We start from the raw sequence: 16,771 nt of genomic DNA on the forward strand, positions 1-16,771 counted from the left end.
ACGATGTACTGCTTGTCCTGCTACATAAAAAAAGTAAACAAAGAAGGTTTTGGGTCCATCCTATATTGAAAAGAAGGAGAGAACATGGCGAGTTTCATCGGTTGGTACAGGAACTGAAGTTGTATCATGGTCGCTTTAGGACCTATTTCAGGATGTCTGTGGGACAGTCTGAAGAGTTGTTGGTGCTGTTGACCCCCCACACGATGAAACAGAAAAATAATTACAGGGATCCGATCGACCCAGAACAGCGCCTGGCCGCATGTCTGATGTAAAAAAAAAAAAAAAGATTGTTTATTTGTAATGAAATCAGTTTAGTTCACAAGCAAGTGAAGATCCTCTGCTATCTGTCTCCATACGTTATCTTTGTATTCATTATCTTTGTACCTTTTGTACTTTTTATCATAGATAACTGAATTCGCTGAAACAAATTGGATTAAGCGGTCTGCCATGTTGAATTTGACGTGTCAACAAGCTGCATTGTGATTGGTCAGAGGTGCTGCCGTCGCCGCGACGAGTTGGAAAAATCGACCCGGAGGCGAAAAAATTAATGTCGCTTTTTCTGTCGCGAAATTACGTAGGCGGTCTGCAATGTATCATCGACAAGTTATTGGTTCGAAAAATATTATTGATGCACGAATAAATCGCACGTTAAATTCGCGTCTGGTGTGAAAGGGCCTTAAGTCCCTGTGAAAAATCCCCAAAATCTCTCTTTTCTTCACAGATTTTAGGACACAAAGACCTGACATCACCAACACAACGATATATTGACAGCAGGGTGGTACGAACCCAAACTGAGGGAGAGTGGCTGTCTTTTGATGTGACAGAGGCAGTGAGTGAATGGCTGAACCATAGAGGTAAGTGTGCATTCCTCCTTTCTAGCAGGTTCCTCATCATCACTCACTGCATATATTACACTGCCATAACTTTTGTTTCTCCACAGACCGAAACAGTGGATTCAAGATCAGCCTGCACTGCCCATGCTGCACGTTTGTACCATCAAATAACTACATTATTCCCAACACGAGTGAGGAGCTGGAGGCACGGTTTGCAGGTTATCTGATTCACAAAATTAAAGAATAAGTCTGGTGATATTCTGTATTTTATTGCTGAAAACACTTAGCAGAAGGCATCTGGACATAGTTTTAGGGAGAAGATGTTTCACCTCTCATCCAAGAGGCTTCAACAGTTCTGCCTGACTGGTGTTGAGCAGGAGATATTTATTCCGCTGGGTGGTGTTTCAGTCCTTCAACAACTGAGACATTAGTGTTGCAGTCCTTTGGTGGCCAACAGTGTCCTCTAACAATTAAGTCATTAGGGTCTGGTATCAGTGAGAGTCGTTACCTGGCTTTGAAACCTCACATGTGGACCAACACCTGTTGTCCTGGTGTGAATTGGGGTGGAAATGTTTAGAGATTTCAAAACAGAGTTGTAGATGGATAACAAGGTACAGTATGTCTGAGTCCACCACCCCTATTTAGAGAGGGGTGTTCTACTTGGACAAAAATATCTTCCTTGACTCCCCTCTCAAACCAGCGATGTTCTCTGGAGAGGATCTAGGCTTCACTGTCCTCAAAAGAATGTCCTTTGTCCTTCAGGTGGAGGTGGACTGCTGACTCTGGTCCACCTGGGTTGGCCCTCCTGTGTTGGGCCATGTGTTTGTGCAGCGGCTGTTTTGTTTTCCCAGTGTACAGGGGCCTATTTCAAGAAGGCGGTTTAACAAACTCAGAGTTCAAACCTGACTTACTCAGAGTTGGAAAACTCGGAGTTTTTGGTTTCAGAACAACTGAAAAGAGTTGGTTTAATCAACTCTGAGTTGTCTGACTCAGAGTTAGGCGCGTGCCACGCGACTATAGTATTAAACACCTTTCACTTTAAAAAGGGGCGGAGACCCGGAGGAAACTCTGAGTTTCCCGAACAAAACCTGCTCGCCAGCAGGTTAGGTTCACAGAGTAATTTGCCGTAGTAACTGACTCTGAGTTTAGATTACCTCTCTTTGTGAAACAGGTTTAACTTACCCCGCTTCACGGGTTTAAGTTACCTCCGTTTCTGGAACCGAAAACTCAGAGTTGCCCTCATTTCTGGGTTAACAAACTCTGAGTTTCGACAAAACCGCCTTCTTGAAATAGGCCCCAGGTCATTACACTCCTGACTACATTTAATTGCATACACCACATCACTCTGTGTCTGGGTGTTTAGTCCTTTAGGTAGACCAGGACTGAAACTCCAACATATCAGTCCTTAGGGGACATTGTTGGCCATCAAAGGACTGAAACACCACCCAGTGGGATAAATACCTCCTGCTCACCACCAGTCAGGCAGAACTGATGAAGCCTCTTGAATGAGAGGTAGAACCTAAAACTACATCCTGAAAGAAAGTTTTTTTCAGCATACTATGACCTGGATGACTGAGAATTTGCACAGATCTGTATTTTATTACTGTCCAATAAATAAATAAATAAATAAAAATCAATAGACCAAAACCAACAGTGTGTCACTCAGCACTTTGACTTCCCTGAGTCTGATTTAACATATACATGTTCTCTTAACACCAGTAAGATGATACTGCACATATAGTAATTTTGTGCTGGTTGTTCATTAGAAGGGGTGAAGTGAGCAAGCAGGCTGGACTCAGATGGCAGACAAGCAAAACTGATCAAAGTCTTTATTACAATAGTAATGCAGGTAGAAAGAGAACACAGTCAATGTGGTTGATGCAGTCTGACAGAGAAGGCCAGGGTAGGTGGAGAGAAGGCCGAGTAGTAGCTTCGGAAATGATTCAGGGTTCCGGAGCAGCAGAGACAGAGCAGGGAGAAGATAAGTGTCACATCTGAGATGTAACCTGCACTGACCTAGGAGTTGGGCTGAGTGGCTGGCCAGGAAGCAGAGGCAATAGAGAGGCTGGGGGTAGCAGATCCCACTTTGAGGAGGCAGGCAGGCTGAGGCAGATGCACTAGGGCAAAGACAGCTGTGGCGTCAAGGAGCTGAGTGCAGGGTCCGCGTGCAGACTGGCCTGCGTAGACAAGGATGCGTAGCCGGAAATCTCAGACGAGGTGAGTTAAAGCGGCAGAGCTCAGAGAAGGCAAGTAGCTGCAGGGGGGGCTTGTGCTGAGCCCGGCTGGGGGAGAGACGCTGGGTGAAAACAACCAGGAAGTGGTGGTTGCCGGAGCTCAGGAGGTGAAATGTCACAGAGGTCAGTCGACTTGTATTGCCAGGAGAATAATACAGTCTTACTTGAAAGAGTATCAGAGTACTAGAAGTCTCGATGAAGAATAGTGTTGACTCTCTAATAGTGTGACTCAACGTAGCATGGCCAAAGTGTAGAGCAGAGAATCCTCAATGTACTGGCAACGAGGGAGCGTATGCCAGCACTTTAAGTAAGGAAGGAGATAATCAGGTAATGCGCCTTAGCTGTGTCACAGCCTGGAGGACAAGAGAGAAGGAGAGAGAAAGGTGAAGAAAGAGAAAGATAGCAAGAGAGGCAGGTGGTGCCGAATAAACCTGACAAATTTTCATTCATTGGTTGGACTGGATGAGGCCATTAAACTCAGTAGAGATATTCAAGGGTGCAGTTTAACCACTTGGGTTATTGGGATCTCTTCACATGGCTTCTAGCACTACTCAAAGTTCCACATATTCAGTATCTATTTTGTGAACTGGCACAAATTTGATACATTCATTTTATGTAGTGCCATCATTAGGTCAGTATTTTAATTAGTACTGAAAACTGGTTTATGGCTGAAACTAATGACATTCTGAGCCTGAACTGCACTTTGCTATTAATTATCATGTTAATAGTAACATACTAAACAACAATGGTGTCCATGATTAATATTATAGCAGTTAAACAGTTATCACTGTGAACCTGTGAGCATGTAGATGAAAGCCACTGTGTCTGAGTAATCTTAAGATTTTTAAGGCTTTTTATACTTTATATCTGTTTTGAATGGTCAAACATGAGGGTGGGCTAAAAGCCCATGCAGCAGGATAATAAGCATCCATGATGTTGCACTTAGTTCTACACATGAAAAGTGACAAAAGGTAGTTTTGTAAAGGCTAAGTATGACAACTTGAGTTCAACTTCAAACATTGCCTATTTTCACAACAGAAATTGCTTAAGTTTTCTTTCAGGAAGGGTACGTGGATGTGGGAGGGGCCACTTCCTTTGAAACATGTTAGTGTGTATTCATTCATAAATGTTGACTATCTGTTCATTAATAGAACTACTTACATGAGATGTAGCTTATGGATATCTCTGTTATGTTTCCAGGTATTGATGACAGCTTTACCCATGGCAGTGACCTGAAGGTATTTAAGAAGCAGAGGCACAGTGCTCGGGCTCCACACCTTCTTCTCATGCTGTTGCCTTCATACCGGCTGGAGTCCCAGTCCCAGCACAGGAACCGACGAGCCAAGAGAGCCCTGGATGCTGCCCACTGCTCCAAGTACTAAACACTCTTTCTCTAATCATATACACATATCAAGAAAAATTCACCTCCCTGGAACTTTTCCCTACTTGTTAACCAGAAATTTCAGGTGTCAGGAATCATGGTGAAAACCTCCTGTAATCTGGAGTGTTAGTAGCTATTTAAGTGATAAGCTATTAAATCTTCCCATGTTATACTATTTATATATGTGCTAATCCTTTATGGCAAAAGTTGTTTGAAATGTCAATTGTTTTTTATACACCGCAAGGACACTTTCTATGTTTTTAAGTATAAAGCCAAGGTAATGAATTTCGTTTGTGTGTAGAATGAGGCATGTGTCATTATGTTATAGGCAACTGAGGAAAAGCTTTCACACACACCATGAACCACGTTCTGATTATATACAGTCATGGCCAAAAAATATTTGCAACCAAATAACACACCACTTCTCCCAGAAAACTATTGCAATCACAAATTTTTTGGTATTCTCATGGGGTTTTTTGTTTTTTTGTTGTTGTTTTTTTGCACTTGAACAACACAAAAAACTGAGGGAAAAAGCCAAACCCGATATATTCCACACAGAACTCCAAAAATGGGCTGAACAGAATTATTGACACCCTCAACTTAGTATTTGGTAACATACTCTTTGGACAAAACTCAAATCAGTGACTTCCCGTAACCATCAATGAGTCTCTTGGACCTCTACTGGAATTTTGGACCACTCATCTTTTGCCAGGTACTCCAGGTCTCATAGATTTGAAGAGTTCCTTCTCCCAACTGTGGTTTTGAGATCTCTCCAGAGGTGCTCCATGGGATTTGGACCTGGACTCATTGCTGGCCACTTCAGAACTCTCCAGCACATTGTCTGAAATAATTTCTGGGTGCTTTTGGGTCACTGTCCTTCTGTAGGACCCATGACCTCTGACGGGGACCCAACTTTCTGACACTGGGCTCTACATTGCGCCCCAGAATTTGCTGGTAGTTTTCAGATTTCATAATGCCATACACACTGTCAAGACATCTAGTTCCTGAAAGCAACCCAAAAATATCAGTGAACTTCAATTGTGTTTGACTTTAGGGACCATGCTTTTTTCTTTGAAGCCATAATTTCCAGCCATCTATCATCTATAGAGCTTATCCTATAACAGGCTGACACTGGGCGAGAGGCAGTGTATACCTGGAACAGGTCTATCACAGGGCTGACACTTAGAGACAGACAACCACACATACCCACACTCACTCCTACAGATAATTTAGAGTCACTAATCAAAGTAAGCTGCATGTCTTTGGACTGTGGGAGGAAAAGCTTCATTCTGTTTTCTGACAACAATAGGATGATGTGCTCTAATTCAATCAAATTTTATTTGTATTGCGCCAAATCACAACAAAAGTCATCTCAAGACACTTTACAAAGTAAGGTCTAGACGGGGGCAGCTATGGTTAAGTGGGTAGAGCGGTCATACCCCAACCAGAGGATTGGAGTCTCTAATCTTGGTGCCCGCAGTCCATGTGTTGAAGTGTCCTTGGGCAAGACACTGAACCCTGATGGTTAGAGCCATTGGTGTGTGTTGGCGCCACAGATGGCTGCCTCGGTTCTGTACCGGAAACAAATTCCTTGTGTGTATCATACTTGGCCAAATAAAGGTGATTATCCTTATCCTTGCTGTTATTATTATTATCAAGGAAAAACCCAACAAATCCCCCTTGAGCAGCACTTGGCTACAGCAGGGGAGGAAACCAGCTCTTGGTGGGCAGCCTTCTGCTTTGGTGAGTGGATAAAGAGAGAAAAGAAGAAAAGCAACAAGACACAACAAACAATCAAACACTAGGCAGGTTCATGTAGCCAGTGACTGCTCATCAGAAACATAGCGCTCCAGAGCCTGGGCTACCTGCAAAAAGGGACAGGGAGAGAGAGAGGACACACTACGGGGGAGAGGAGACACATAGTTAGTAATATGTAATGGTGGCATATAGGTGCATGGAGAGAGAGAAAAGAGGAGAGGAGCTCTGCACCATGGGACAACCCTCAGCCTAAGCTGAGGATGGTACTAAAGGATGGTAAACCAAACCAAAGTTATCCTAGCATACATGTCCAGTAATTTCATAGACACCACTACATGGGCACAAGCAAAGGCCATCCTGTTGACTAGAAACCACTGGTACAGTTAAATATACTCAGTATCAACAGGACAGCCCAGGCCCCCATTTTGCTTGCAGTTAACACATGCACATGCATAATTGCACATTGACTGTTGACTACTGCACATGCTGCTCCCATGTAGCATGCATTCTCTTATGATATTCTTATATATTTTTATTATATCTCTGCATTTGCTGCTTAAAGTGCCTTAGATTTTGTGTTACTTATTCATCTACTTTATATTTCATTTTTATTGTGTGGTATTCATGTGGACGGAAAAGTAAGAAGTTCATTGTACAGGGAAACGCGTTTCCTAACTGTGCATATGACAAATAAACACTTTGACCTCTTGACCTTTGACCATGATGGCTGTCAAGTCTTATCCCTGTTCAGCCACATTCGTTGTTCTGATGCCATGAAAAATTGGAAGCCATATAGCAACATACTAAATACATTTCTACCCTTCCTCACTGTCCTACTAGGATTATATTGAAACCAACAATATTATATTAACCTAACTATAAGCTTTATCAAAAAGGAAAGTCTTAAGTCTAATCTTAAATGTAGAGAGGGTTTCTGCCTCCCGAACTGAGACAGGGAGTTGGTTCCACAGGAGAGGAGCTTGATAGCTAAAGGCTCTGCCTCCCATTCTACTTCTGTAGACTCTAGGAACCACAAGTAAACCTGCACTCTGAGAGTGAAGTGGTCTTTTGGGATGATAAGGCTCTATGTGTCAGGTTTGCCCGGCTGCACCTGCCTCTCTCACCTCCCTCTCTTTGTCTGTGCAGATTCTCAGTCATCCAGGTCATAGTAAGCTGAAAAATCTTGAAAAAAATCAACTGGACTAGATTTCTAGGTCGAAGACGTTTCACCTCTCATCCAAGAGGCTTCATCAGTTCTGACTGACTGGTGTTGAGCCGGAGATATTTATCCCCCTCGGTGGTGTTTCAGTCCTTTGAAGGCCAACAATGTCCCGTAAAGACTGAGTCGTTATAGCCCAGTATCGGTGAGAGTCATTACCTGTCTTTGAATCCTCCCCTGTGGACCGGCGCCTATTGTCCTGGTGCCGGTCACCAGGACAATAGGTGCCACCACTCTTCCAGCCTCTACCAGCCAGGTCGGTACACAGTCGTCAGACTCCATTTGCTTACCACCCTTCTCTACTGTTTCCTCAGCCGTTACCACTTCCACCGGCCAGCCCAGGAGTGACCTTAGCATCCGCAGCTAGGCCAGCTTCATCTATTCCTCCCACGTACTGTTATTGCTGCTGATCAGCACCCTGTAATTCTCATTCCCATTTTCCTGTTTAGCCTTCCTTCTCACCTCACCTGTGTATATAGTCTGTATAGCACGAATAAATATTGCTTGCACTGAAGTCAGCCGTCTGGGTCCGTTCTTTTTTCACTCACTCACCCTCCCGTGTGTGAGCATTTCTAACACTATGAGGTCTTTAAGATACGATGGAGCCTTGTAATTAAGGGCTTTATATGTTAGGAGAAGGATTTTAAATTCTATTCTGAATTTTACAGGGAGCCAGTGGAGAGAAGCTAATATGGGAGAGACATGATCTCTCTTGCTAGTTCCTGTCAGTACTCTGGCTGCAGTATTTTGGATTAACTGGAGCCTTTTTAGGGACTTACTGGGATGTCCTGATAGTAAAGAGTTACAGTAGTCCAGTCTGGAAGTAGCAAATGCAGTATTTCAGCATCACTTTCGGAGTTGATGCTCCTGATTTTGGCGATATTGCGCAGGTGAAAGAAGGCAGTTCTAGAGACTTGGTTTATATGTGTGATTTAAAGGACATATCCTGATCAAAAATGACTCCAATGTTCCTCACAGTAGTACTGGAGTCCAGAGAATGTCATCTAGAATAACTATATGGTTAGATAGCATATTTCCAAGATTTTCAGGCCCAAGCACAATGACTCCAGTTTTGTCACAGTTTAGAAGTAAGAAATTACAAGTCATCCAGGCCTTTATGTCTTTAAGACATGCTTGAAGTTTGACCAACTGATCTGATTTCTCTGGGTTCATAGATAAATGTAACTGGGTATCATCTGCATAGCAATGGAAATTTATGCTGTCTTTCCTAATAATGTTGTATAAGGGAAGCACATAAGGTGAGGAGAACTGGACCTAACACCAGGCCCTGTGTAACGCCATGACTAATTTTAATCTGCATGGAATATTCATCATTAACATGAACAAACTGGAATCTATCTGATAAATAAGATTTGAACCAGCTAAATGCTGAATCCCAATAACACGCTATAGTTTAGTACAATTTTGTGATCAGTAATGTGAAAAGCAGCACTGGAGCCTAAAAAAGACAAGTATATAGATGAATCCTTTGTTTGAGGCTAGGAGGAGAATGTTGGCGACTTTCACAAATGCAGTTTTGGTGGAGTATGTTGGAGTCTAAAACCAGACTGAAAATCCTCAAACAAATCATTCTTGTGCAGGTGATCACATAACTGCTTTCCAACAGCTTTTTCAAGGATGTTGGAAATAAAGAGCAGATTGGGTATCAGTCTATATTTAGCTAGAACACCTGGGTCAAGAGTAGGCTTTGTAATTCCTCTACCTTTAAGATTAGACTTAAGACTTTCCTTTTTGATAAAGCTTATAGATAGGGCTGGATGAGGTGACCCTGAGCCTTCCCTTAGTTATGCTGCTATAGGCATAGGTTGCTGGGGGGCCATGATGCTCTGAGTTTCTCTTTTCTCCTCTCCCCCGTAGTGTGTCCTCTCTTTCTCTCTCCCTCCCTCCCTGTACCTTTCTGCAGGTTGCCCTGGCCCTGGAGCTCTATGTTTCTGATGAGCAGTCACCAGCCACATCAACCTGACCAGTGTTTGATTGTTAACTGTTGTGTTTGTTGTATCTTGTTTCTTTTCTCTCTTTCCTTTATCCACGCACCCCAACCAGTTGAGGCAAAAGGCCGCCCATCAAGAGCTGGGGCTTGTCGGAGGTTTCTTCCATTAAAGGGAGTTTTTCCTCTCTGCTGTCACCAAGTGCTGCTCAAGGGGGATTTGTTGGGTTTTTCTTTATAATAATAGTAATGTTTAGACCTTACTTTGTAAAGTGTCCTGAGATGACTTTTGTTGTGATTTGGCGCTATACAAATAAAATTTGATAATAAATCACAGTAAAGGACAAATTGTTTTCCCCCATCTAAACCATCTCAGACAAGGAATATAAAAACTAAACACATTTTTAGAGTTACAAAACTTTCTGAAATTCTAAAATCTGGGTTAGGTGTTAGGTATTAGGGTTAGGGCCAGACTTAGACATCTGGGTCCCACCCAAATGTCTGATTGTGAGGTTCAAGACCCAGGACATTGCACACCTCAGAGTGCATGCTGAGGGCTTTATACTCAGAGTGAAGATGCACAGGTTCTCTGATACAGTGGTTCCACTCTGGCTTTCTGGCAACATTAACCCGCTATATACTGTGGCATGTCTTTTTTAGAACTATGAAAAAGGACCTCTTGTAAAGGCTTGGACAAAGAAGCCGGTGGAGGACGTCTGACTGCACATAACACTTAAAGTCTTTGCAAGTAATTGTTACACACAGACTATATATTATTCTTCTGTAAGGTCTAAAAAGAAATATCTATTTCTTAAATATATAATCATCTGTATATGCTGTGCATCCTAAGATGTTGGATATTAAATTATATTTCATTTATTGAATATTGATTTCTTGAAATAGTCAGTTTTTACTTGTCCACCTAAGCTTGAGCAATGAAAGCAGTGAAAGACTTCATACCATACATAGCACTGTCTGACGTGTATGATGCAGATTTTAGTTCAATCTTAAGCAAAAGAATGTATATACAGTTATTTAAATCTGTAAAACTTCTAATACAGGATATATTCAAAATGATGATTATTGTACACAAATACAATAGCTAACTTTAGTACTTTTAGCTTTTCTACTCAAGCTTACATGGGAAAAAGTAAAATTTCTATTCAAAGCATGTTTTGTACTCCATACTTCAGCGCTACACAGCTTCCCTGAGTTCACCAGCTCTCAGACCATCTCTTTCACTACTGGCATTTTTCCACTCCAGGCAGACCTAAAATTCATTAGCCCCGTGTCATCTAACATTACTGTGTGGGAGACAGTCCCAGAAGATACCACAGAAAGCCTCTGATAAGCGGCTGTGCACTACTGATGTTAGTTACTTTTAACTTTAGCTATAGCCTACCTATAGCTAACATGAGACCTTAGCTATACCAGTATAATGTTAGTTAAAAGTGAGTTTTATCACAGCTCAGTTCTGTGATTAAAGACACCACCAGTAACTATGCAGCCATGCTTGACAGACAGAAACCCTGGTGCAGACAACGGCTCAGGGGAGAGGGACATCCTCTCCTCATAGATATCAGAGCATGCAAATCACTTGCCTTAGCCCCACCCCTCAACGCACTCCCCTCCATGCTAAAACAGTGACAGAAGTGAGGGGTGGTGAGGTTGAAGCCAATCCCAGCTGACACTGGGTGAGAAGTGGGGTACAGTCTGGACAGGTCATCAGTCTATCACAGGGCTGACATGTAGACAAGCAACCACACACACCCACACTCACTTCTACTGGCAATTTAGAGTCATCAATCAACCTGCATGTCTTTGGTTTGTGGGAGAAGCCGGAATACCCAGAGGGAACCCATGCAGGCACAGGAAGAGCATACAAACTCCACACAGAAAGGCACCATGTCAGCCAGGGCCCGAACTTGGAACTTTTTTTGCTGGGAGGCAACAGCGCTAATCACTGCCTCACCATGCCACCCTTGAAAGAGTTAACAAAACAAGTGTCATTTTTTAAGTATTAATACTTTTTTTAATACCAACAATACAAATGCTTCAATGTCAATGTTTGCTTTTTCAGTTAGTGTTTCTCACACTAGACCAGGACGAGGAGGAAGCTTAAAACATTTTTTTTAAATAAAAAGGTACAAGGATCCAAAAATAACAGATGAAAGCAAGGCAGGCAAGCAGGACAGAAGTGGACCAGGGAGAACAGATAGACAGTTCAGGCCGGGGGGTTTGTCAGTGGCACTGCTTTGCCAGAAAACCTCAGTGGCCAAGGCAGACAAAGGAATGGCGACCAGGTGAGGTAAGTTGATGGGAACTGGAGAGTCAACAGCATAGCTAGCAGAACGGGCATTGCCAAGTGATGCTGGACAGGAGACAACAACGTCAGTGTAGCTGAAGACTCAAGTACTCACAGGTGAGTTGACGGAGACTGAAGAGTCAACAGTGTCACTGGCCAAACAGAAACACACAGCAGGTGTGCTGAACAGAAGACAATGCCAGAGAAGCTTGGAGACTCAGGTATTCACACAGCAGGTATGTGGGAAAAGAGCCACGCCAGAACAGCTGGAGGCTCAGGAACTCACAGGTAAGACGATGGAGACAGGTGGGTAAACAGCGTAGCTGGCCGAACAAGAACACACAGCAGGATATGCTGGGACAGGAGACACAGCCAGTGTAGCTGGAGAATCAGAGTCAAGAAACAGACAAAGATAACAGGGCATCTTGAGCATAATAAATGGAGTGAGTATCTTCAGTATTGTTAACCAGCAACTGACTGAGGGAAAGGAGGAGGTATATATGGACAGGAGGCAACAGGTGAAAACAATGAAAGGTGATTACATACTGGGGTAAAGATGGGACAGGTGAGGTGACACAGGGCAGGAAGTAAGCAAAATAAAAGCACTCGAACCCAGAAACAGAGCTAAACCATAACATACAGTTTTGTTTTCAATGCCAAGCTTTATTTTTAGTGCCAAAGACTAAAGTCATTGATCTGGCACCATACATAGCCTGTTAATACAGAGGGATTGATCAGACCTCACACTGATTTGTTGATTAGGGGTAAAACACCTTTGAGCAGCCTGGTCAGGATGGGGTCTAAGAGACATGTTGATGATTTAGATGAAGCAGTTGTTGAGGTCAACTCAGAGAGATCTATGGGAGAGAAGTAGTCTCTATATAATATAAATGAAATCATCCTACAGATGATTCAAAAGCCATTGTACTTGAAGAAACATCTGTGATACTTGTGGGAAGGATTTAACAAAAAATTTTTTCTCTAATAGTTGTGATTTTATTTGTAAAGAAGCTCATGAAGTCATTGCTGCTGAGATCTAAGGGAATGTTAAGCTCAACAGCACTGTGGCTCTTTGTCAGCCTGGCTACAGTGCTGAAAAGAAACCTGGGGCTGTTCTTATTTTCCTCAATCAGTGATGAATAATATGCGGTTCTGGCACTACAAAGGGTTTTTTTTATATGTTATTTAACGATCTTTCCAGGCTAAGTAAAACTCTTCTGACTTAGTGGAGCGCCACCTCCTTTCCAGTTTTTGTGATGCCTGCTTTAGAGAGCGGAGGTGCAAGCTGTACCATGGGGCTAGCCTCTTCTGTTTCACTGCCTTCCTTTTCAGAGGGGCAACAGGCAACAGTATCAAACGTTGTATGCAGAGAGGATACAGCACTATCAACAAAATTATCAACTCTACACCAATGACTGCATCTCAAAAAGACCCCTCAGACTGCTTCTAAAGTTTGCAGATTATACAACAGTCAATGATCTCATCTGAGACGGTGACAAGTCAGCCTACAGACGGGTAGTCAAGCAGCCTGTGGTGTAGTTGCAACAATCTAGAGCTGAACATGCTCAAAACAGTGGAGATGACAGTGGACTTAAGGAAGAGCCCCCCCCCCATACTTGGCAGCATTGTATCAGCAGTAAAGTCTTACAAGTTCCTGGGTTCCACTATCTCCCAGGACCTGAAGGTGACATCCAACATGAGGACCATCATCAAAAAGGCACAGCAGAGGATGTACTTCCTGCGCCCGCTGCTGATACATACAGAGGAATCATCAAGTCTATTCTCTGCACCGGCATCACTGTCTGGTTTGGCTCAGCAACCAAGCAGGACAGGAACAGACTCCAGTGGACAGTCAGGACTACAGAAATGGTCACTGGTGCAAGTCTGCCCTCCAATAGGGACCTGTACACCTCATGGGTCAAAAGGAGGGTGGAGAGGATCACTGCAGACCCCTCACACCTGGGACACAATCTGTTTCTGGACAGCGTTACAGGTCACTGTGCACCAAGACAACCAGGCACAAGGACATTTTCTTCCCCTGAGCTGTCACTCTGATGAACACTTGACCCACAACAGTATGACTGGACAATAACCCTCAGTGCAATACCGGTAAACATGCATTGTACATACAGATCCGTCGAATGCATCTAGACTGTGTGTGTGTGTATGTATATGTGTGTATGTGTATATATATGTATATATTTAAAAAAAATTCCCCACTCACCCCCCACTTTGGGGCGGTCTTGTATTCCTTCCTTCAAGCTCAGGTCCTCTACCAAAGGCCTGTGAGCTTGAGGGTCCTGCGCAGTATCTTAGCTGTTCCTAGCACCGCACTCTGGACAGAGATCTCAGATGTTGTTCCTGGGATCTGTTGGAGCCACTCTCCCAGTTTGGGGTTCACAGCCCCCAAAGTTCCTATTACCACAGGGACCACTTGTGCCTTCACCTTACATATCTTTTCTAGCTCTTCTTTCAGACCTCTCCAAACCCAAAACTGCGTAATGTACTGAGGCGAAATGTCCAGTTAACTTTGTCAAATGCTTTCTCTGCATGGTCATTGGACATTCTCAACCACCTTTGGAGGTGTATCCCATTTTGACTTGTTAACTTTGGGCCAGTACTCGGCACAGATATTTCTGTACACTATACCAGCCACTTGGTTATGGCGTTCCATGTATGCCCTGGCTGCTAGCATCTTGCATCTTGCTGTTATGTGCTGGATTGTCTCGGGCATCTTTGCACAGCCTGCACCTGGGGTCCTGTCTGGTATGGTAGACCCATGCCTCTATTGATCTTGTACTTAGTGCTTGTTCTTGTGCTGCCAGGATTAGTGCCTCTGTGCTGTCTTTCAGTCCAGCTTTGTCCTCAGCCACTTCTACTATTTGACGGTGGTACATACCGTGCAGTGTTTGTCCTTAAATGATGGTTCCTGCTCTTCTTTCCCTTGTTCCTCTGGTTTCTGCTGCCTGAGGTATTCGCTAAGCACATCATCACCCAGGGCCATCTCCCTGATAGCTCAGTGGTTAACACCACTGACTTTGGTACGAAGGTTGGGGGCTTGAACTCTGGTCAGGGCGCATCAATATCCAGCCTGGGCTGTTAGGACCTGACTACCTCATTGGCAATGAGAGTTTGAGAAACAAGAGTCACACTGGCTCAGATGCTGCCTGGGTCAACAAGGTCCACATCAGGTGTTGAGGAACCAAGGCATCCTGATGAGAAGTGGAACAAAACATTCATTGACAAGAGCTTAGAACAGGGAACTATAGGAATGCTACTATACAAGTAACCCTGGCGAAAGGGGTTATGTACAAAGGACTTGGGACCTATATATACAGTATATATGTACAGGTCTATTTTTAAGTACTTTATTTTTATCTTGTTTCCTAATATACATTCCATGTTTGTTTGCACATTACTTCTTTACTTTCTGTTGTCTCAGCCTTATATTGTTTACTTGCCCTTTGCTATTGCGTACATAAGAATATGTACATACATATTAAAAGCAGCTGTACCAGAGTCAAATTCCTCATGTCTCCAACACACCTGGCCAATAAAGCTGATTCTGATTCTGAACTTGTGGGGGAGTAAAGTTAAGGTGGCCTCCCTCCATTGTGTTGGCACATGGCACTGAAGTAAATGGAATTATTTCCTTAAATTTGGTAACAGTGTTGTCAGACATCTACTGTAGTTGATTTTCCCCCACATATTGCATAATCCATTAATGTAAATTCAAAAGTTATCAGAAAATGGTCAGAGAGAAGAGGCTTTTGGGGAAAAACTATTAAGTGGTCAGTTCTGATGCCATATGCCAGAACAAGACCAAGGTTGTGATTAAAACAGTGAGTGGGTTTATTTACAGTTTGAGAAAAGCCAATTGATCTCTGGAGATGGACTTGTAGCCTTGAGGTTGTGTCAGTAGTCTGCACAAATAAGACATGTACGTATAGACAGAGGAGTTCAAGGTAGAGGTGGGGCTACATCAAGGATCGGCTTTGAGTCCCTCCTTGTTTGCTATGGTGATGGACAGGTTGACAGATGAGGTCAGACAGGAATCTCCGTGGACAATGATGTTTGCGGATGACATTGTTATCTGTAGTGAGAGCAGAGAGCAGGTGGAGGCACACCTGGAAAGGTGGAGGTCTGCTCTGGAAAGAAGAGGAATGAAAGTCAGTCATGGTAAGACAGAATACATGTGTATGAATGAAAGGGATGGAAGTGGAACAGTGAGGTTACAGGGGGCTGAGGTCAAGAAGGTGCAGGAGTTTAAGTATTTGGGCTCAACAGTCCAGTGTGATGGGGAGTGTGGGAAAGAGGTGAAGTGGCCAGTGCAGGCAGGTTGGAGTGGGTGGAGAAAGGTGACAGGAGTGTTGTGTGTCAGAAGAGTGTCAGCAAGAATCAAAGGAAGGGTGTACAAGACAGTAGTGAGATGAGCTATGCTGTATGGGTTAGAGACTGTAGCAGTGAGGAAAACGTGAGGCAGAGATGGAGGTAGCAGATGTCGTGGCTAGAGTGGTGATGCCTACTAAATTAATTCAGACAAACCATCCCAATTCAAAGGATCATTTAATATTACAATTATTCTGAATAGAGTAGTATTTAAACACATAATCTTGTAGCTAGGGAACAGAGAACAGAGACACTCCTCCTGCAATGGAATAGATCAAGCATACGAAGATTGTCAGAGCGCCAGTCAGTCATGTCATTTGTTGTCATTCCCGAGTCAGTCAGCGTCTCCCCCCAGCAGGCTGGGTCCCCAAAAGTATGTTGTTTACTGTTCATGGTAGCATGGTCATCCTCTCTCTCTTCTTCTGCTCTAACCCAGCTTTTATCTGCTCCTACTCACACAGCTCTGCACTGCTGGAGCCATGGAGACGCGGTCCCATGCCAGCTACCCTCACACACCTTCTTCCGAGCATTGTCTAAGCCGTCCAGTACATGACGTTCTAGGTCACATTGACCTAGCGCACATTTCCCTTTTCTAAACCTGAACAGGGCACACGAACAGTTCACATCAGACTACAGCTGCAGTGTCCGTATATCCATTCCCTATCAGAGGAGGAAGTCACTCAGGATGTTGACCCATAAGTTAA

General features: G+C 43.5%; 1 protein-coding gene across 3 annotated transcripts in view; it reads left to right on the forward strand.

The window, feature by feature from the left end:
* tgfb2 (transforming growth factor, beta 2) overlaps window positions 1-16,771 on the forward strand; it is a 137,284-nt gene that overhangs the window by 107,439 nt on the left and 13,074 nt on the right. For all 3 annotated transcript variants that reach the window (XM_020622327.1, XM_020622329.1, XM_020622328.1), the window contains exons 3-5: window positions 722-854; window positions 941-1,051; window positions 4,268-4,442. In XM_020622327.1, the coding sequence (XP_020477983.1) occupies window positions 722-854; window positions 941-1,051; window positions 4,268-4,442 (419 nt within the window). The remainder of the gene's footprint in view (window positions 1-721; window positions 855-940; window positions 1,052-4,267; window positions 4,443-16,771) is intronic.

This window comes from Monopterus albus, unplaced genomic scaffold (genome assembly GCF_001952655.1).
Source record: "Monopterus albus unplaced genomic scaffold, M_albus_1.0 scaffold278.1, whole genome shotgun sequence".
In the NCBI taxonomy this organism is placed as follows: Eukaryota; Metazoa; Chordata; class Actinopteri; order Synbranchiformes; family Synbranchidae; genus Monopterus; species Monopterus albus.